This window comes from Monopterus albus, unplaced genomic scaffold (genome assembly GCF_001952655.1).
Source record: "Monopterus albus unplaced genomic scaffold, M_albus_1.0 scaffold7.1, whole genome shotgun sequence".
Taxonomy (NCBI): Eukaryota; Metazoa; Chordata; class Actinopteri; order Synbranchiformes; family Synbranchidae; genus Monopterus; species Monopterus albus.
The window spans coordinates 2,852,145-2,872,696 of record NW_018127887.1 but is presented as its reverse complement, the minus strand read 5'-3'; the positions used below and the strand labels follow the sequence as shown (position 1 = coordinate 2,872,696).

The 20,552-nt window shown below is 39.7% G+C and overlaps 1 protein-coding gene across 1 annotated transcript in view; it reads left to right on the top strand.

Annotated features, from left to right (window-relative positions):
* The window catches only part of nell2a (neural EGFL like 2a), a 76,558-nt gene that overhangs the window by 26,509 nt on the left and 29,497 nt on the right, over positions 1-20,552 (top strand). The window contains exon 13 of the mRNA XM_020585552.1: positions 12,826-12,951. Within this exon, the coding sequence (XP_020441208.1) occupies positions 12,826-12,951 (126 nt within the window). The remainder of the gene's footprint in view (positions 1-12,825; positions 12,952-20,552) is intronic.

Below are 20,552 nucleotides of genomic sequence, written 5' to 3'. Positions count from 1 at the left end.
CACTTGCTGCTTTTTTTTTCATTTATCCTGGAACAGTATAAAAGCACCTATAATGCAATTACCACAGGACTGAGGTAGATAATCCAGCACAATAAATACAGGACATTAGATGAGTGTTCTATTTCTTTGTTCCTGTTTTGTTTTTTTGTTTTTTTTTGTTTTTTTTTTGCATGCCACACGACTCTCTGCTGACTTGGCACTCAAAGTGTTTGCTTGCAAACCAAACCACAGTGCCATGTTTTATATTGGGGTTCCATTGATACATTTTACCCCCCAAAAATAATATAGATGTGGTAAATACCTGTGAAAAAACTTTTATTGCATAATCCTTTTGTGATGGGAAACTTTGTACTGTATGCAGTGTCAACTCTGCTGCAGCAGTGATTAAAGTCAAGACCTCTGTCGCCTACAAGATCACTCAATACTGACTTGTGAACTGAGGCGCAGATGTCTGGAGTCGTGTTGCATTTTAGGTAAAACACAGTGCAACTTATTCTAACGGTTAATGCTTTGATTTATTCCCTTTTCAATGTCCCACATTACATGATTGACAAACATGCTCTCTACCTCATTGTTCAGCCTAATTTCATGTTGATGATGCAGTGATGTCACTGTTTATATGTTGACTCATTCGATTACATGGTGTTGTAGCTGAATATCTTGCATCACATTTTGGCTGAATTTTTAACCAGATGCATTATTAAAGAAGTAACTATCATGTCCAGTGCTCTCCTGCAGCAAGACATGTAACAAAACATCATGACTGCCACCCCTGTGTATCTCTGGTATTAATGAGCAAACCTGGCATCCAACTTGTACATATACCTTGACAGCTGCCCTGTCAACATACGACCTTTTTGATCTTCCTTGGTCTATTTTTTTATCTAGAGTTCCTGTATTATATTATCTGTCACCCTCATCAAGATGAGAATTAAGTATCAAGGGAGCTGCAGAGTGTTTTGTTAGTGTGACCAAGGAGCTAAATGAAAGATTAGTAGTTCACAGCTTCTCCGTTGTCCAGTAATTAGGCAGTTTTAGGTAATCTGCATAATTAAAGATACTATCAGTCTTAAATTAATGGGATGCAATGCTGCTGGCCGTAGGCTGTGATCAAGTGGACAAAAACAAGGTGTAACCATGGTGTCTTTAAAGAGCCCATGACATGCTCATTTTGCTCATTTCCTGCCATTTAATGTTTAATCTTGGGTTCCTCTAGATTAGTTTGGCACCCTCATAACTCCAAATAGTTTGTAATTATTTCAGAACGATAAAACCAGAGAGCCTCTTCCTAAAAACAAGAGGATAGTTCATGAACGTGCACACCTGTGTTGCATTGGAAGTGAACGGCGTAATGAACATCAGTAGTTAATTTGAATTTCTCCTATGTAGGTAAACAACAGTAAATGAGATGTGTAACACTCTAAACAAAGCAGGTAATTGAGAAACCCCATATTTTAACTGGCATAATGCAAACATAGTAACTTCTCCAGCCTTACAACAATTTTCTCTAACCTTTACAGAAACAATGCGTTAACAAACATGCAACATGTTTTTTCAGTAACATGAGAAAAACATTTGTCTTGGAACACACTCGCGTTTGACCGCCATGTTGTAGTAAGGAAACTCTGACCTCATACATACATACATACATACATACATACATACATACATATATACTGTACTTCACTTGATGTACTGTCCAATCCTGCATATATGGCAAATATCGTACGCGTATCACGGGTCTCACCATTAGGGCTGTGTTTCTGAATGAAGCAATGATGTACATTCACACAAAAGTGAACTAAGTATGAATGACAGAAAGCTGTCGCTTTAACAGATTGATGTTGCCAGTAATGTTACATATCCCATATTTGAAAAGGATTTTTGAATGCTTCTCCACCATGGTATTCAGCTCTGCTTTGACCCCAGTTTTCTGAGGGTGGGTATATTGAATGGGTAGTGCTTTGATATTGGCTTTGAACAAAATGAATTCAAATATCAAAAAGGAAGATAAATCATGTTGAGGACTATTTGATTCTTGATTGGTGCTGAGTTTTGTTCCACTCACACATTAACCCCATTTTATCTGCCCAACCAGAACATGTTTTTTTCCCATTTTTTTGCAGCTTGGTTACTTTTTGTTTCATCATTGTCATATGTGTAATATCACATGTGTAAGCTCCCCAAACATTTTTAGCAGTTCATTGCTGTAGAAATAAGAATAGAGCAACACATCCTATTATCGGTGTCATAGAAAGTGCAAGCAGACAGACTTGAGCCCCCAACATCAACACTTCAAACCCACACCATTCATCTCAAGAATTGCCTGATGCCTGCTATGATATTGAATAGCAGTGTTTGTGGTGAGTGTTTGCATCAGAGGCCACACAGAGAAACCTGAAATTGACTCAATTTGCTGATGGAGTTCTCTCAGAAGAAACAGTTTTTGTCCTGTGTGGAAAATAAAAGAACGGTCTTGCTAAAACACTGAGGATCCTGCAGATGAAAAGAGCAAGAATGCTTTTCATATAATAGATACACCATTTTGTGGCTGCAAGGAGGTGTACATAAAGATGACTAAAATCACCTGCATTCACTTCTAAATGAGTTTCACTACAGTACTGCCTGTGAGATGAGACAAGAAGTCTCAACTCGCAGGTAATTTTGTGTATTGAACACAGCAGAGAGATTGTAAAATAGTAAGGCACAGGGGGACACACTTGAACATAGAACAGGGTTTTATGTGTGCACAATGACACACACCACATTTTTTTGTATCTTGTCAAATGTAAAGACAAACATTACAAATCCAGATACTAGCTCTTTAAAACATTCCTAGGTCAGAGATGGGCTCAAAATAGCCGATGAGATCACTTCTGTCTAAATTTTTCATAGAAGCCGCAGTAGGGAAAACTCGGGGGGATACTGGCCTTGCCTTTGTTTGAGTCTGCGTGTGTGTGTGCAGGTGTGTGTTCTTCAGCAGAAAAAGAACCCAGTTTTTTTTTCATCCTCTCCTCCCAGCACAGACTACAAGGCCTATTTTGCTAAATGGATGTGTGTGTTCAGGACAGAATTAGACAGAGGGGCGAGTAGTGGAGAAGTGACAGACTGTGTGATTGTCTGTAAATTGAACAATCAGTATAGTTCAACGTGTTGAGATAATACCATTATTCATCTCAGCATTGTAGAGGACTGCAGGCAGAGACACATCTCCCATTGTTGTCTGGTTTTCAAGTGCCCTACTTTAGAAATTCTCTGTCAAGATTGTTCAGAACGGACTGCTGGGCGCCGTTTGTGGCATCCATATGGGAAATGTGAAAGACACAATGATATTCTGTGAATTAATGGAACTAGGGAGAGACAAGGTATGCAACAAGATTTCATTTGGATGTACTACATATCCTAGAGAGTTTTATTTTACTAACTCTATAAAGAACAGTACACATTGAATAAATTAAAATTTATTAGACAAATGCATAGATGGTGTTAGATATTGTGATTCGTAGTTACATAACACAAATATTAAAGGGTTGGTTCACCAAAATTACAAAAACATTTTGTCAGTTGCCTCGTCTGGTATCTGGACCATCAGATACCGTCAGTTTGATCGGTCATGATTTTAAGATCTATAAATTATCTGCCTCTCCAGTACAATGTGGGCGGATGTTGTTTCATTTGAAATGATAAGGCTGGGGATGTTTTTAATTGTCAACAAATGCCGTGAAATTCACACAATGCATTTGTCTCTCAATACTTTCTGACTTCCTGGCCAGTCTGTGGCACTTAGCCTCCAGCCTGAATTTAATCCTACTGATTATGTAAGCCTTCAAAAATGGGTCACAAATTAATAGTTTCCATTTTAGAAACAGTTGAGTAGTCTCCTAAAACAACCTAGGCACTGTTACTCAAACTGGAGTAAATTGTTTTGCTAGTTTTGACTCCAGATTTTAACACAAATCTCTAGCAGTCCAGCATAAATTGAAAAACATCTTAAAAGGTGAAAATGAAAAGTGTATTTTTACAACAGGTGAGACTAAACAGTCAACTGCAAACTACAGTAGATAACCGCTAAACAGACTTCCAACGTTGTTGTCAACTGTTGTCAAAGGCCCTGCACAGTGTTTGCACAGGTGTTTTCAATTACTCATGATGATTAGACTCCGTCAGGTTGAAGCTACAGTAGGTGGAGTTAAAACAAGGTGATGTCAGAAAACTTTATGGATCAGTAAGAATGATGGCAGGATAAATTGCATCGCCCTAATGGATTCAACACAACCACAACAAGAGAGAGAGAGAATGTCAATGAAGCTCATTCTGTACACACCTACACAGTCCTAAACAGAGGTCTAATTAGGCAACTTAAGTGAAAACTGCTGTGTGGGTGGACTATATCGTACGTGTGTGGAGGCTTTAAATATCATGACGTGTTTATTTTCTAATAACCAAATTTTCAACTCACTAAATCTGATAGTGTAGGATTATTTTGATTATAATATAATTGATTAAAAGGTCAGGACTGCACACACAATGAGGTTTAATCACCTGTAAGCCATGACAATGTGTGTTTATGGGCAAGAATATTGTTTGCTAACACAGACCGATCCGCTTGCCGCTGCCATCTTTTGAATGTCACAAGGTGGCAGCAGGCTAATTGGCACTGACTGAAGAGCACAGCTTGCTCCAAAACTCAATCACTGCTGGGATGAGTGCCGAGCCCCTGTGCTCCCCCACCTGCTTGAATCCTGCACAGATGCACACGAACAGGCATACTCCGATTGTCACACACCTCACCTCTGTGACCCCGCTGAAATGTCACCCAAAACAGACAATCCACTCAGTCCCCTCCAGTGTAAATAACAGTAGCTCAGCACTATTCAGCCAGTATCCTTCAAATGCCACACAGGAGAAGTTTCCGCTGCGCTGCTTTTCCAGTTGGGATCACACTTAAATCTGCTTTATGGCCAGGTGGAGTATTTCCATTTATCATAGTGAAAAAACTGCTCCTCCATTACACATGTAGAGAAGTATTATAGAGGATATTCTATAACTACATAAACATATGATTATTAAAATGTGACACATCATTACAGATTAAACTATCCAACAGTGAAGTAGTTAAAAATTAGATCGAACTCTCAACTTATTGTAACATTAAAATCATGCTTATACTGTAGGTGATCTATCAATGGTAATAATCCAGTCCAATAATCCATATGTCTAATGATTTAACTCTCAATTTAAGACATCATTTTGCATAACAAGTAATTTTATTTACTTTATTACATTTTGTTGACAATAGGCACATTTGAATTGAATTTTGAAAACAGGACTTTAACTTCCAATGAAGGATTTTTTTGTGTTATTACTACTTTTAACAAAGGAAAATAAAGGCATGTGCCAACACTTATTTCATGGAGTTGTAACTGCTGTTTCTGCTCCTTGTTACTTGCAGTATTGTTTAGACCTCTGGCCTATAGGCCACAGAGTGACGAGTGATGGATGATGATGCTCCATCGATTTGTGCATGGAGGAAAATCTTTCCCAGTTTAACGAGAGCCACAATGGAAAGCAAAACAATCATGCTCACTGCCCAGAACCAGAGCACTTTTGTCTTTGAAATGCACCCTACCTCATGCCAAATCGAAACATGTTAAGTGAGTGTGTAATTCGACATATAGAAGCACAAACCCATACACACTTGATGCAGTAATTCAAGGGCTGGCAGATGTTAGCACAGAGGCATTCATGGGTGTTGTTAATTGGATGGAACTTTATCCCCATGTGGAAATTGATGGGGTGGCATGTGCGGAATACACAGGGATTGTGTGCACACCGACAAGAAGAACAATAACGTTCACATTTCCACGCAACACACATACACACACTTTTTCTCCACCTTTTTAAATTTGATGTCCATTGTTCTAATTCAGGTAGCGGGCTTCTGAGTGGTCACAGTGATCAATCACAGTTAAACTGACTGGTATTAGACAATGACTGTGCTCTCACATTACAGATTTTCACTCTTGGTGCTTCCTAGTGGGAATCTTTTCACTCAGTCATCTTAATCGACTCCTGCTCTTGGGCCAAATTGGCAGTGATGTTTTGCATATTTCTTTGGGTCTTTCTTTGCATGTTTATTTAGGAATAATTGTTCAGTTTGGTAAGTTTAAGAGATACAGGAAAGATGGTCACATAGGTCACTGTGCCTGGACAGGAAATACCCTGTGCCAGAGCTGGTCTACCTGTATTCCACTGCAGCAAGTTTTTATGCTAAGCAAAGATAAAATCTCCTGACTGTAACTTCCTATTTACCATACAGCAATGAGGGTGATATCGATGTTCTCATCTAACTCTCATTAAGAAAGCAAGCACTTCCCCTAAAATGTTAAACTATTCCTTTAAACTTGGGACATTAAAAGAATGTTCAAAGCTAGACTACACCAGTTTTCACCTATGTTGTTTAATTTTTTAAAGACATAAACTATGTTGAAAGACCATAAAGTCTAAGCAGTAAAAATTCAACACACTGTGACTTTTCCTTTGATTGTAATTCAGCTGAACCAAAGCGACAGACTTCACAAACCGCAGCTATAACTTGATATAATGACACTCCCGTAGACTAGAAGAGGCACCCCCAAAATCTTTCTCCACTTACAAGGAACCAAGGCTAAGGTCTTGTTCAGACTGACTTTCAAAGGTGTGAAAAACCATTATTCTCTCCATTCATTTGGGGGATAACGTTCATAGCAGCCGGCACCAACACTGTAGTTGGATTTGGTTCAACTTTTGCCACACCATACGGTGACGAAGGCAAAGGCGCTGTGCTGACCGGTCGTGCACTGGGGACAATCGGAACGTTGATGCCCACAGGAAGAAAACCTTTGCTTACCTTGTTAGTATGAACATTCACTACTATTCACTGTTGAATTTAGATCGCCACGGTTTGGGCCACGGTTAATGTACCATAATGACATGCCATGTGTTTTCAACTTTTTTTTTTTTTAATCTATCAATGCTGACACACTGGTGGTAGAAATTCATGCTAAGGTACAGCAGGCTATGTTAGCATCCTGACTAAGCAAAATATAAGGGAAGCTCACGGTTTGGAAACGTGAATGAAGCCACTTGTGGATTCATCCCAGTGTCATACATGCCTACAACACTCCCCCTGCAACCCCTCACCCCCCAACCAACGCAGCTCTTTGCGTTAAAACACAGCAGCGAGTTGCATTTTTGCTGGATGAATGTGATTGTACGGCAACAGTGATGATTATTTTCTAAGTGGGACACAGTTTGGCCAGCAGGGACAGCTCTTTGTCGCTTTGCTCTTTCCTCTGACTGCTGCATATCTGGCCATGAGGGAACTGGCTTTGGGGGAATATCAGACAATGTTTTAGGAAGCCTTGTCCTGCTGCCATTTATTGAAAACCATCTGCTTGAGTAAGTGAGCTGGTTGGGGAAGGGATTCATAGATGACAAAAACACAGGAAGTAAGTGAGATAAAGGGAGAGAAAGAGAGGCCACTGGTGGAATGGCACAGATTTGGGTGTCTTTGTGGGACATCCAAAGGCTATGGCAGTGTTATCTCCCTACTCTCAGACCTTGGTATACTGCTGTATGAAACACAGATAATGAGGAAGCTTCTCATTAAAACTACATGCTATACAAGCAGAGAGGGGTAAGCCACTGTTTTGTATTTACACAGTTGTGGAACAACTTGGGTGAACAATAATGGGAGTATGAAAAACAGAGACACAGAGAACATGCAAACTCCACAAAGAATGGCACCAGGTTTGGCTGGGGCTTGAACCCTGAATTTTCTTACTGTGAGGCAATAGCGCAGGAATATGCAAAGGTGAAAAACAAAAACAGCCATTTTCTAGCCACCCATCATGGTGTGACAACAGATGACCTCAGGTACTCTATTCAGCAATAAAAGCTGCTGACTGACTCTTGCACTGCCTTCTTTGGTTGGCGTATCAGGTGTGTCCATTTAACAGGCCAATCAAGAAAATTGAGTGCATTAATCAGGATGGAGAGGGTTGAGTTCAGCCGTGCTTTCATGCAGTGCCCCTCATCATCTCACCTCGTAACATATTGTTTTAACAAAAGTAACTGCTGTCACGGAGGGCGGGATGGATGGTGTCTTACAATTAATAGGCTTTAAATAAAAACTGCTGCCATGGACTTCCAATCAAGCAGCAGGAAAGCTTTCACACAAGACCTCCGCTCAAGGTTACCCTTGTGATTGCAAACAGACTGAATATGTTCTCTTTCTTTCTGCCACTCGAGTTAATACCTTTTGCTGCTTTCTCTCTACTTCTGTTCCTCTGCCATCTAAATCACTTTGTCGCGCTATCTCTGTTGTTCACTCTCTTACACACAGTCCACACTTCACCACTTTTACTTCACACTGACTCTTAGTCATTCTATTCTGTCGTTCTATGTTTTATCCACTGCCTTGTCTGCCTTTTTCTCTCCATTTCCCTCTGTCCTCTGTATCTGTCCCACTTCTCTATCTCACTTTGCCCTCTCCCTGTCTGTCTCATCAGCACTTGTAAAGCTTGCGGTGACTCTTTTTTTGTCTCTAATTCAGTTCTTCTCTTTACCTGCCCTGCTGCCTGCCCTTTCCTATACTTTTCTCTCTACATCTGTTTCTCTCTCTCAAAGTCAGTGACAGGGTTTAATTAGCCTCCATTCATTTAGTGAAGGACATGTGTACTTCCATAGGTGGTTGGCGATTGTCTGCCTGTCTCATTTATCTGTGAATCTTTTGAATAGCTAGAGGCAACAAGTATTGACAAAACTGTAAAAGAAAGAAGACCGAGGAAACGCGAATGCCACAGTTGTAGGAAGGTGCTGAGCTCTTAATTTACGGGGTGGTGGGCGATGCTCTATCCAATGACATGCAAACCAAATGAATGCCAATGCGAATCTATTGAAATTCAATTTCAAGTGCTCTTTGCAAAAGCATCTGGCATAGAACATATTCAGGGGTGAATGTCCTCTTGCACTCTTGCAGACACGGAATACATTGAATAAATAATAAATTTGCAATGTCAAGGACTATGGAGTTTGTCTCTCACAAAGTACCTACATTTGACCTGTACTATCAACAGGAACAAGGCCCTGGAGCATAATTCACAGCCAGGTTTGTTCAGTTCGACTTGTATTTGCATCAGATTGCGTTTGGTTGCATCATATTATCAAGATTATTTTGTTTACCCTGGCAGTGTTATGCATTTTCTGTGTAATTGTGTGGTGTGCAGCTAGACCCCAGGAATAGCTGTTGCCTTAGCAACAGCTAATATGGATCCAAATATGGCATCACGAGAGTAAGTAAATACAAAAGACAATTTAATAAATGATTCTTAAAGCTGCACTAACCAAGTTTTAATCACTACAGTGCAAAAAGCCCTTGAAACAAACTCTCAGAAACACAGCCAGGGTATGCCATCGGTTTATCAAGTTACCAACAGTTACCTACTGACACATTAAAGTGTCAGTGTCGGGTAAATTGCTGCCCACATTTCAGATTTGTTTAGTGATTCAAAATATGACTGGTGTTGTACCCACTGATTGTTTCCCATGGTTAGAGAAACAAACGACTAATCAGATCTTGGGGATAAAGAAAGGGAATGTCATCCTACCTCGTAGCTAGCTATTGAGCTACATTACATACAGAAAAGCGTCTGTACTGGATTTTATAAGTGAACTTACAGAATCAACATGTTTTTGTTTGAGGTGAAAAACGTCCTTTAGCCACAAAAATAAAAGACACTCATGAGACAGATTAGTTACAGCAAAACAAGAAATTAGTTATCACGAACACAATGTCACACTGAATGTATGAAGTGAAACAAACAGCGATTGTCTAATTATTAGACAACATGAGTATCCCATTGGAGTAGTTGCATTTCTGGCAAACTGATGCATATTCGATTGCCTTTTAGCTCTTGTTTGGTTCACCAATTCCAAAAGACTCCAGTACTTGCTGTGCCTAAGTTTCTTTCCCAGTCACTCCTTTACCTTTCTCTCTATCTGAGCTTGTTAAAGTTGAGTGGAGATACTGTATGTTGAGAGTTATGTGAGGTAACTAAACTCGGTGTATGAATTAGAATGGTAAAGATGTAAGATATGTGGTTTTGATCCCACACAGAAAAACTGGAGAGGAAAAAGGCCAGATCCCAACTGGAGTCGCACCACTGACCTATTGAAAGCAGAGCAGGACATCACACAACTTGTGAGGGAGATTCATGGCTAACACTTGCCCATACAGATTAGAGATGTGTAGTTGTGCAAAATATACAATATAACCTTTATTTAATTGGGAGGTCTAATCGCAAACAATCTTTTTGGCAAGAGACACCTGAGTACCGCAAAGAGAAGTGAAACAAACATAGCCAGACATAGTAGGAAGCACACACACAAAAAAAATCACAGACCTACCTATATTTTAAATGGAGTTAAGAATTAAAGATAAAGTTTAAAAACCAACCAGTGAGATGAGACATTGAAATTTTAAAATCCTCTGTAATTGCGTTTACAAGGTGCAAAGTAGTGGAAGGCTATCTTCCTGTGTTCATTATGTATTTATTTGGTTATTTGCTTTTAAATTTGAAAAGAGAAGTGATACACTGAGACAGGAGACAGAAATAAAAATGTACCCCTTTATCACTGTTAGATGTACTTTAAGATTGTTAACTTCATATAATGGCCAGTATACTGTAGCTCTTCACTAGAATAATGGAAACATCTTTTAAGTTAACTTCTCTGCTGGCATTTTTTTTTTTACCCTTCAGTTCATATTTACAGCATAATTATTTTCATGTGTGCTCAGAGCTGTTGAGATGAACTGAATTGTAGTGTGAAGAAAAGCAGCTAATCCACTGCATGGAGCACTTTACTTTTAATAGATTGAAAATCAAGTGGTGGAACCTGAAGTGCTTATACACCCACCTCTCATGGACCCTCTAAATTTCGACCTCTGTTTCCTGCTAATGAAGATAAATAGCCCTTTCCCACTGACTGTGCAGGAACCTTTAGGAACTTTTAGTAGTGAGAGCCAACTAGGATAAACTGTACAATGACATGAAATAGTAATTCAAACCCAAACCCCAATGTTTTCCTGCTATTGTGCCAAACCTTAACCACAGCACTGTCATGTCCAAACACAGATTTATTTTTCAAGAGATTCGTAAAGGTTGTGCATAAACAAGTGGTGGCATCCTGCTAGTAAGGGCATCATATCAGAAAAGTCTTCTGTAGTATGTTTCTTTTTGAAGGGCATGGCAAATGGCAGTGTACTATTATTTAATTTGGAGGACAAAATCAGTCAGACAAAGCCAGATCTTTTTCTCTTTTTTAAATCAGCAGTGGATACATGTTCATGTCATCTCATTCATAATTACATTTAATTAAATCCAAAGTCAATCATGGCCCTCTCAAGCTTCTTGGATTAATTCAGGAAGCTCCTAAATATCAACACCGACTTTAGAGAACAAGACAACAATATAGCTTGGTCAGCTAATTTATTTGTTTAATAAGTAGGCACGCCGATGCAAGACCGACAGTTGTGTGCATCAGTAAATTTGATAAATAAGCCTAATGTTTCTTACCCCACATTAAAATGGTGTAAATAAGTTATAGCTCTGTGCATGCAATTAACTCCAGTCCTCCATTTTAACTCATCCTTTCAAATGTTTCTGTACTACTGGGGTGTGAAAATGATGGAAAACAGTCAACAGTGACTGCCTCCCAAATTTATTCAGGCCTACGCCCAAATCTAGTTCAAACCTTATTGTGTCAGCATTTCCAGTCCCCCACTTCTCTCTATACAGAACCAGGAAGCTTCAGACAACTTGAATTATAGTTCAGAAAGCACCCTTACATTTCATCTTGTATTGTTTGGCATTCATTGTGGACAGCAAAGTAAGAATTTCATTGTACAGGGAAACACGTTTCCTTACTGTGCACATGACAATAAACACTTTGAGTCTTGAGTAGTGAAACAAATTGATACATCCTGTTTCCTATCTAGTCCAAAGCTGCTGTTAGTCACAGCTTTATGCAGCACTGCAGCAGCACAATGTCGAGTGATGAGGTTGACAGCGAGGGGCTAACAAAGCACTAATGTTGCACAAAGCTTGAATTATTTCCACTTTAAAATCATAATTCAAAAATTAGGTAACAACCATGCTAAGTCACTAATGTTGCCCAAACCAACATAGTAACTTTAGATGCTAACGCATCCAGAAGGAAGAATGTCACATCAGAATCAAATTTGAATTCTCTAGCTGCTTTTAACACTCTCCATCACAAGAAGCCAAACTGAGGTTAACCCTGGTTTTTACTCTGTCTTTGTTCACTGATCAAAAAAGTATGACTTCTTTGGTTTGGAAGTTACTGTTCTGGATTTTTAGCTGGCAAGAGCTCCTCCATGGCTGGCTGTTGTAAATGACAGCTCATGTTTGAAAAACACCTTTGCTAGGTGGTTAGCTGCGCTAATGTTTGGACCGACCATCAAAACCAGAGGGTGGAGAAACAGGAATAACAGACGGGCTGTCAGCAGCAGACTGTTATGGAGGGGGCTAGAGACACCATGTCCTGTTCTATTTTCACTTTATTTAATAGACAATGTGTAAAATTTCGGTTAATGCACTTTCAAAATCATCAACCATGCCTAAATTATGGCTCATCAATAAATTATTTAAAAGTTTGAATTTTCAGGTTCATTTTCCAGATAATTTGATGTCACTTGACAGAGTTCTCTGAGCTAGTGATCCTCATCTAACCAAACTTTGTTCTACCCCTCTGTCTCTTCAGATATTGATGAGTGTGCTGACGGGAAGCACTACTGCAGAGAGAACACCATGTGCGTTAACACCCCTGGCTCCTTCATGTGCATCTGCCATACGGGCTACATCAGGATCGATGACTACTCCTGCACAGGTGAGCCCCTCTGCTGGCCTTTTGACAGACTGCTGGAATCAAGTGGAGGAAGCTTTGTTTTTCATTAGACATGCTCCTATAGACGTGCAGTCTTCACTTCTTGTGTCTACTACATGAGCTTTTAAAGAGAAGCATTTTATATACCCGAAAAGACTTACTGCAAGTGATTTAATTTGTATCTTCAGTCATATGCAGCACTGGAGGATGCTGTTTGATTTCATGATGATAAATTCTGCCTCAAATAGACACAGACTTCTAGAGACAGAGAGAGGAAGAGGCAGCCAGGCATTCAGATATAAACATTGTGAGCTGCAGTGTGGGACAGAAATAAGGAAGCAGTGTAATAGAAAATTATGTTATGACAGAGGGACATATGCACTTGTCATCCAACACTTGTAAAACACTGTAAACCTTAACCGTGTACTACACCTCCTCTCACTTTTTGTTTGTGATATTCCAGACGGCACCTGGTTAGACACTCATCTGTGAATCTGTCACCCTGCAATTATGCACAACCTGTTCATTTAACACGTATAGGGACTGAATGTCAGAGTTTGATTTGCTCCTATTGGTTTTGCTTTGATTACAAGCACCACATTAAAATAAAACCCACATAGACAAATCAATACCAGCCTTACTATTTTATTATTCAGCAAAAGATGGCACTAGAGAAAAGACTGAATACCAAGATAAAGTGTCAGATCAATTTTGGATCGCATGCGCTTTGTATAGATTACAAAGCACATCTATCTTCCTGCTTTGTTAAAATTTTAGATTTGTCAAACTCTATAATTGCTGATGTTTATTTTATGAGAAAGCACCAATACTGTATGAATCTCTAAACTCTATTATATTGTGAGACAAGTCAGTTGTTTGACATATTTGCAACTCTGAGCTTTATAAAACCAATTCCCAAAGTTGAAGGCTTTTATCTTCTGAAAACTTCACTTTGAACAAAAGAAGAAAAAAAAGGTTTAACTTCAGGCCTCTTTGGAAGTATCAAAGTATCTGTGGACTCTGCCTTGTTTGTGTGTGTATGTGTTTGTGTGCAGCCTTCATCTGGTGTGCGAATGTCCTTTATTTGTGTGTGTGTGTGTGTGTGTGTGTGTGTGTGTGTGTGAAAAGGATAAAAAGTTAGTGAGAACCTTAAAAACTGAGAGACAGAGAGTGGAGGTGCGGCAGACCCATTTCTTTCCTGATCAGTGTTGGAGCCAAAGGCAATTTCAAAAGCAAACCAAATCAGTCTAAAAAGATTGTGCAGATGATTCAGAGACTTTGTTCAGCGTCTGTGTTTGGGTGATTGTGGTAACAGCCTTGCTTGTTCACAACTGTTTCCTCCACTATAGATCGTCTTCAAGTTACAGTAGATGTCGGCAACTATTATAGATAAAAGAAATCAATCCATGTTACATCAGCCTGACTTATCGAATGTTGGGCAAAAATACATTAAATTCAGGAGTTATTTATTTATTGATTTCAAAAAGGCAGCTATGTTTGTATTCAGCAACAACAAGGAGTAAAAGGGACATTTATCTTTTTGTTGATATAACTTCAACATGCTGTTGAAAAGAGAAAAATATCTATTCCGTCTCAATCAATTGATAGCCCTTTAGGAACAGACAGCTCATTTCCCAAAATAGACACCACAGGGAAAGCTTGAATATTGTGGTTGGATTTGCCAAACACACCACATGCTAAGTTGGATAGACAGAAGCACTTTTTAAAGATGAAGCTTCAACTGGCAGCATAGACTTCAACGTTCTTTCTCCATGAAGTTGATAAGACTATCCCAAACAATGCTGGGCTACAGTAAATCTAACAAAAAATAGGTGATAATGAATATTGTTTTTTTATTTATTTTTTCAGCTGTTATTTTCAATGACAGGAAATGATGGAGAGTGAGTTGAGACAAAGGTCCTTGGCTTGACTGGAACCATGAATAATATGGTTAATATTTTAATCCATAAGCCCTGAGGGTTCCTCAATTATACATACTCTTAACTCAGCCAAATATAATATAGTTCTTGGTCATTTTTCATGTTCTAAATCTAAGTGAATTTTAAAATTGATCTTTTTCTGTTATATGCGAATTATCCAGTAGGCTAGGAGCTGCAACACGTTTTTAACGCAAGCCTGTGATGAATTGTAAATACCGACCAGGAATATTCCCTGGGTGAATAGAATGATTCACAGTTAATTAAGGTGGCCCCTGAGTCCGTATTGCAAGTTCTTTCTAACATTGTGACATCCTTAATTTAGAAGCAGATTTCACCTCCTCTCATCTTTCCAGATAACATCTTTACGGGGTCTGCTCTGTAGATCTGAAATCCTGGCAGCTGACAAACCCTGTCTGGGATCGAGTCGTTGAACCATGTCTCAACAAAGCATAAAGTTGCAGAACGTGAAAAATCAGAAATAGTCAGATTGACAAGAAGCAATTCATCCATTTTGTTGACTAGAGAGCAGAGATTAGCTAGATGTATAGACAGGCGTGGCCTTTGGGAAGCCCACCATCGTAGCCTTACCAGGGCGCCTGCATGCCTCCCTGTCCACTCTCTCCTCCAAGTCGCAAAGACGGCTGCTGCTCCACCGGCTAAAATGTCCAAACAGCTTTTGTGAGTGTTAAAAACAGGACAAAACGTGTTCAGACTGAGCTGTCGGATGCTCAGAAGCTCATCTCTAGTAAAAGTAATCCGGGCAAGGTTGCAGGAAACCAACAAAACTGACAACAAAAACAAAAGCACGGTAGACATAACTGAGGCACCATCTTGACTACACTGCACTGATGTAGGAAAACTGAACATTTTTTGCCATATTTTGCACTCCCCATACAAATATTGGAGCCATGTAAACAAGTTTGCACAGGAATTAAATGAGAACAAACAAAGCAGGCAGTACGATTTGTGTAAAATCAAATGTCAGGATTTATGGAACAAACTGAGCTGGAGATGTATTTTTATGTCAGGATTAAAGGTTGCTGCAGAAACACAGGTGAATAAAGGACTGTTGTAGGGTCATCTTTGCATCTATTTAAAGTTAGTGTTGTTATAATGCCAACTGCCGGAGCACACGTGTACAGTAAACACGTAAGAAAGCTCTCTCTCTTTCCTTTTATGATGTAACGTCTCTGTCCTTCATCTAGAATAACACAGTGCCATTCCACATTGATAGGCGACAGATCTGCCTCATTCCTCAGCAGCCTGTGAAACACGATACTGAGTATCTTGCTGTGTGCATCATCTCCGAAGAGGAGGCAGTATGCTACATTTCCTCCTTGTCTGTAATTAAAAAAGCAATTTGCACCAATGCAAACTAACTCAACGTCAGGAGCGTGAAGGGGCTGGCTGCCGCCTGCGCTGTGTGCTGGAAAATTTAGGCCTGTATGCAGCCTTCCTGCCGTGCCATTGGAGTTTGAATTAAAGCTGTAAGATTCAGCAACACAACGAACACCCAGTGACAACTCCTATTTCCTGCTCCATCTGGGCCCCCTGTAGAGTTTTCTCTTCCCTGTCAATGGGAATCAGGATATAATAGAGCAAAGCTAAGGATTTGTGACTTTGTGTCTTTTTATGAACGAGATTCTGAAAGTCACGAATGCACATTCATCTCTTTTCTTGTTCTCTTGCAATTTGTTTAGAGAAGGAAACCTCCTTGCTTACTCAGTCTTTTTCCCTATTATCTTTTAACAGTCACTGTACCTTATGTGATTTCACTCTGGTTTTTCTAATCTCCTGAGCTGTGGGGGCAAGTTTTATTGTTTTACTCATTTGTCTTTCTTCCACTGTGTGCTCATTTCACAGATTCACAATGAAGATTAATACCCCCAAACCCCATGGATTAAATTGTGCTACTATGTTTTATATCATTTTCTATTAAAATGCCTTGAAGCTACTGTAGTGGAATACCCAGCTATGCGTCTGTTTATAATAAAAAGTCAATTTGTGTGATTAGAATAAGGCTTATGCAGAGGTTTGATGTAATGACTTTTTTTCTGTTTCAATCAAATTACTGTTGTAATCTCCACAGTTATTGGACTATCGCATCCACCATCAGATAGAGAGCTTGATACCGAACGCACTACTAACGCCTACAGGCAGATCTCACCTTGTAGCCAGCATTACAAAGATGAGTTATGACTAACATTCAGGGCCCTTAATAGAATTAATGAATCCAACACACACGTTGCTTCTCTTTATACATGTTGATATGTGGGTTTAGTGTCACCACTGTAGTCCTGATGGCAGCAGCTGACAGTAGATACAGGGAGATGCTAAGCTGCTACCTGCAGGAATCCACTCTTTATGAACAGCAATTAAACATCTGCTTGTGTTTGAAAAGAGTCCAGAGGGAGTGCTGATTCCTCTAAGTTGCCCACAGTAGAAAAATTACACCTGTGAAAAGAAACATTAAACATACCCGTTCGTTACCTATTGACACTGCACATTCTTATAATATATGAGGGTTTTTATCATCCTCAGTGGCTTTCATCAATTAATGAATTGCAGACTCAGCAGAAACAATGTTCCGGTATTGATAAACATATTTCCATATGCATTACTGTGTCATTGGCGAAGCATTCTGCCTCGTAAAGAGGATTAAGTTGACCGTAGTTCATTTCATGGCCCAGAGTTTATGTGGAGAATAGTGGATTAAAGGACTAATCTGCAGACTTAAGCCTAGATGAAATGGCATGGAACTGCTGTTATAGTTCTCCTTAGCTTCTCCGGAGGTCAGCAACTTTAGACAGATGTCTGTATTTCACATCAAGACCACCTGCAGGGAGGGAGGTTGCCAGTCCAGATCCCAGCTGGTGGCAGACCAGAACAGGGGGACTTCATGTACTTGTTTAAATGAAACACAATCAAATGCCCTGATCCAGCCCTGGCTCTGTATCCAGTGGAGTTTTTACAAAAGACATATCCCCAACTTTCTTTTGCCTTTCGTTGCACTAGCACATTATTCTTGATCCTGAAGGTCAAGATTCTTTCTCTTTCTTCCCCTCTACTCTTCATCTTTTCCCCAAAGAGCCAGAGGTGCTCCTTGCTCTGTGAGATTAGTAGCTAATCCATGAAAGGTAGCAGATTGGTTATGCTCTCCTTTTGAATGTTATTAAAGAAGGCTGTCCTGGGGTATGCGTGTATGCTGGGTGTGCATGTAAATGCATGTGCCTTGTGCCCAAAGTGTGTATGCAGGGTGTGTGTCCTTGCTCTAATCCTGTGATAACCAGACCTGAGCCCCTGAAGCAGAGGAATGGAAGGAGGGCTGTGCAGAAAGGAGAGAGAAGGGATGGACAGGGGTCAGAGGTGGAGCAGGGGGTTCATCAACAGTAGACATCAGAAAACCTGACTTTCAGTTAGATGACTCAAAGGGTGTAGCAGCTGAAGGGGATTTGGACAAACAGAATCTTTTCCTCTTTTTCAATGATGGTATTGTTTGAATAACAGAATTACATGGGTATCTGGACTTGATTGGTGCTGATTGCTGCTTTTGGTAATTTGTTTGCTGTTAAAATGCCAAACAATGTTTCTAATGCCTTGATGTGATGATCTGCAGAGTATAATGAAACTATTCATATAGGCTTTAACTAAACAGAGGACAAAGTGTGTCCAAACTATCATAATTTCATGACCTGGAATGTGTTACTCATGCTTTCGCAAACAAATGAAAAGATGCAAAGGAGTTTTTTTTTCCTGACAAGATCACCGCCAAAGGCCTGCAATTGTGAAGTTAAAGTTGGGGCTACAATATTTTCAGGAAAAAGCCTGAGGCCATCTGGGGTTGTTTTGGCAGAAGGTGGAGGGAGTCGAGCAGGAGGAGAAACAGGCAGCTAGAGAGAGATCCCTGGTGACAGGCTGTACATAATTGATTGTTTATCTGTCTACACCAGCAGTAAGTGAGGAGATACCTCACACACACACATTTTAAGGATTTACTGATTCAATTTAGAATCACTTACAGGCGTGTAATAAGCCTAAATTCCTAAATAACCAAAATTACAAGTAACTAATACTAAACTCAAGGGCCATGGCGAGGATGCACACTAGCATGCACACCTACACACACAACACCTGGTGGCTCTGCTGCCCTGTCTTTTCAGAATGACAGCTAGCTGTTTCCTGCTCTGGCAGATGTGACCTTGACAAAAAAAATCCATATTCTCTTTCCTCTCTTTTGTGCTCCTATTACTGCTTTTATGTGCCTGTGAACAGACTTTAGTTCTGTCCAACAGCAGGTGAGTGTGTGTTCATGTGTATGTGTAATGCAGCGGAGCAGTGGGCCCTTCTAAGTGCCCTTCAATCCATCTCACACACACACACATACATCATGGTGGAGTTCATCACAATGTCACTTTCAATTTAGATGAGCCCACAGTCTGTTCAGGAGACATAATGGATGGATGATGGCAGGGAAGTGGATGATGTGGCTCAGGTCTCCTGCAACAAGCATTCAGATTTCTGATCCCCTCACTCTTCAGGTGCCATCTCAATATCTTTTACAATGGCATGCCTTTAAAAAGCTCCAGGCTGTGGGGAAAATACCTGTAAGTTGGTACTACACACACACAAATATTGTAGCTCTGTTGGTGAGGAAGACTCCAGAGATCTCCATAATGTGTGAACAAAATGTGAGAGAGGAAAAAGCTGACAAGAACGAATTTATATCTGTCTCCTGCCTGGCACCATGTGGCCCAGAAATTTAGAAATTTCTGGGCCACACTTTAAAGTCTTTGCATTCTCTAAAAGTTATAAAACAAAATGAAAACATTTTCTGGCTAAATTACTCAATGTTTTTAATATACTGTTGTTCGAACAAGGACCCTGTTGCCAAAAGCTGGATTGGATGGATCAGTTTGCTTTGAATCCTTGAGATAAGAAAAAGATGATTTCTGAAAGTTAAAACAAATCCATAAAGTTTTTCGTTTTGCAGCTGATAAGAAAGTACTTATCAGAAAGTAATGTTTATGTGAATCTCCAAAATACAATAGATGAGTATTCTCTTGTGTCTCAGATAAAGAGCTGCCTTTGTGTTCAGGGGCGGATGAAGGGCATGCAGTAAAGTGTTTGTTCATGTGGCCAAGGAGAGGCCTTATATTCCACACAGTTCTTTAACTTTTTTAAAATAAAGTAAGAAATGAAATTTTTAGTTTACTTTGTAGGTACAGTATGTTGGTCGCAGCAGGGATTGAAAATAAAAACATAAGGGAGATAATGCAAGGGAGTTCAGTAAGTCAGCACAGTGTGATGGTCTCCAGTTCCAGGAGGATAGACATTAATCAATAGGGCAAAAGGTTGGTTTGCAAGTTTGACACTCAGTGCAGTGGAATTGTTCAAAAGAGTTACAGGCTATAACCTGCTGATATCATGCACCTTCATGACAGCTAAACATAATATTTCAGCTCAGTGGTGCGATACAGCAGCCTCAAGACAAATCAAATCGCATTTATCTGAGCTCACAGCTTCTTGACAATAAAATCTGAAATAGAAACACTGGCTATATCAATGTAAAAATAAAAAAACAACTTCTTCCCTGATGCTTCACATTAGTTCATTTGCAGCATTTATTTTCTAAAGAGGCCTACAAAATTATCTTTATTAGTTATA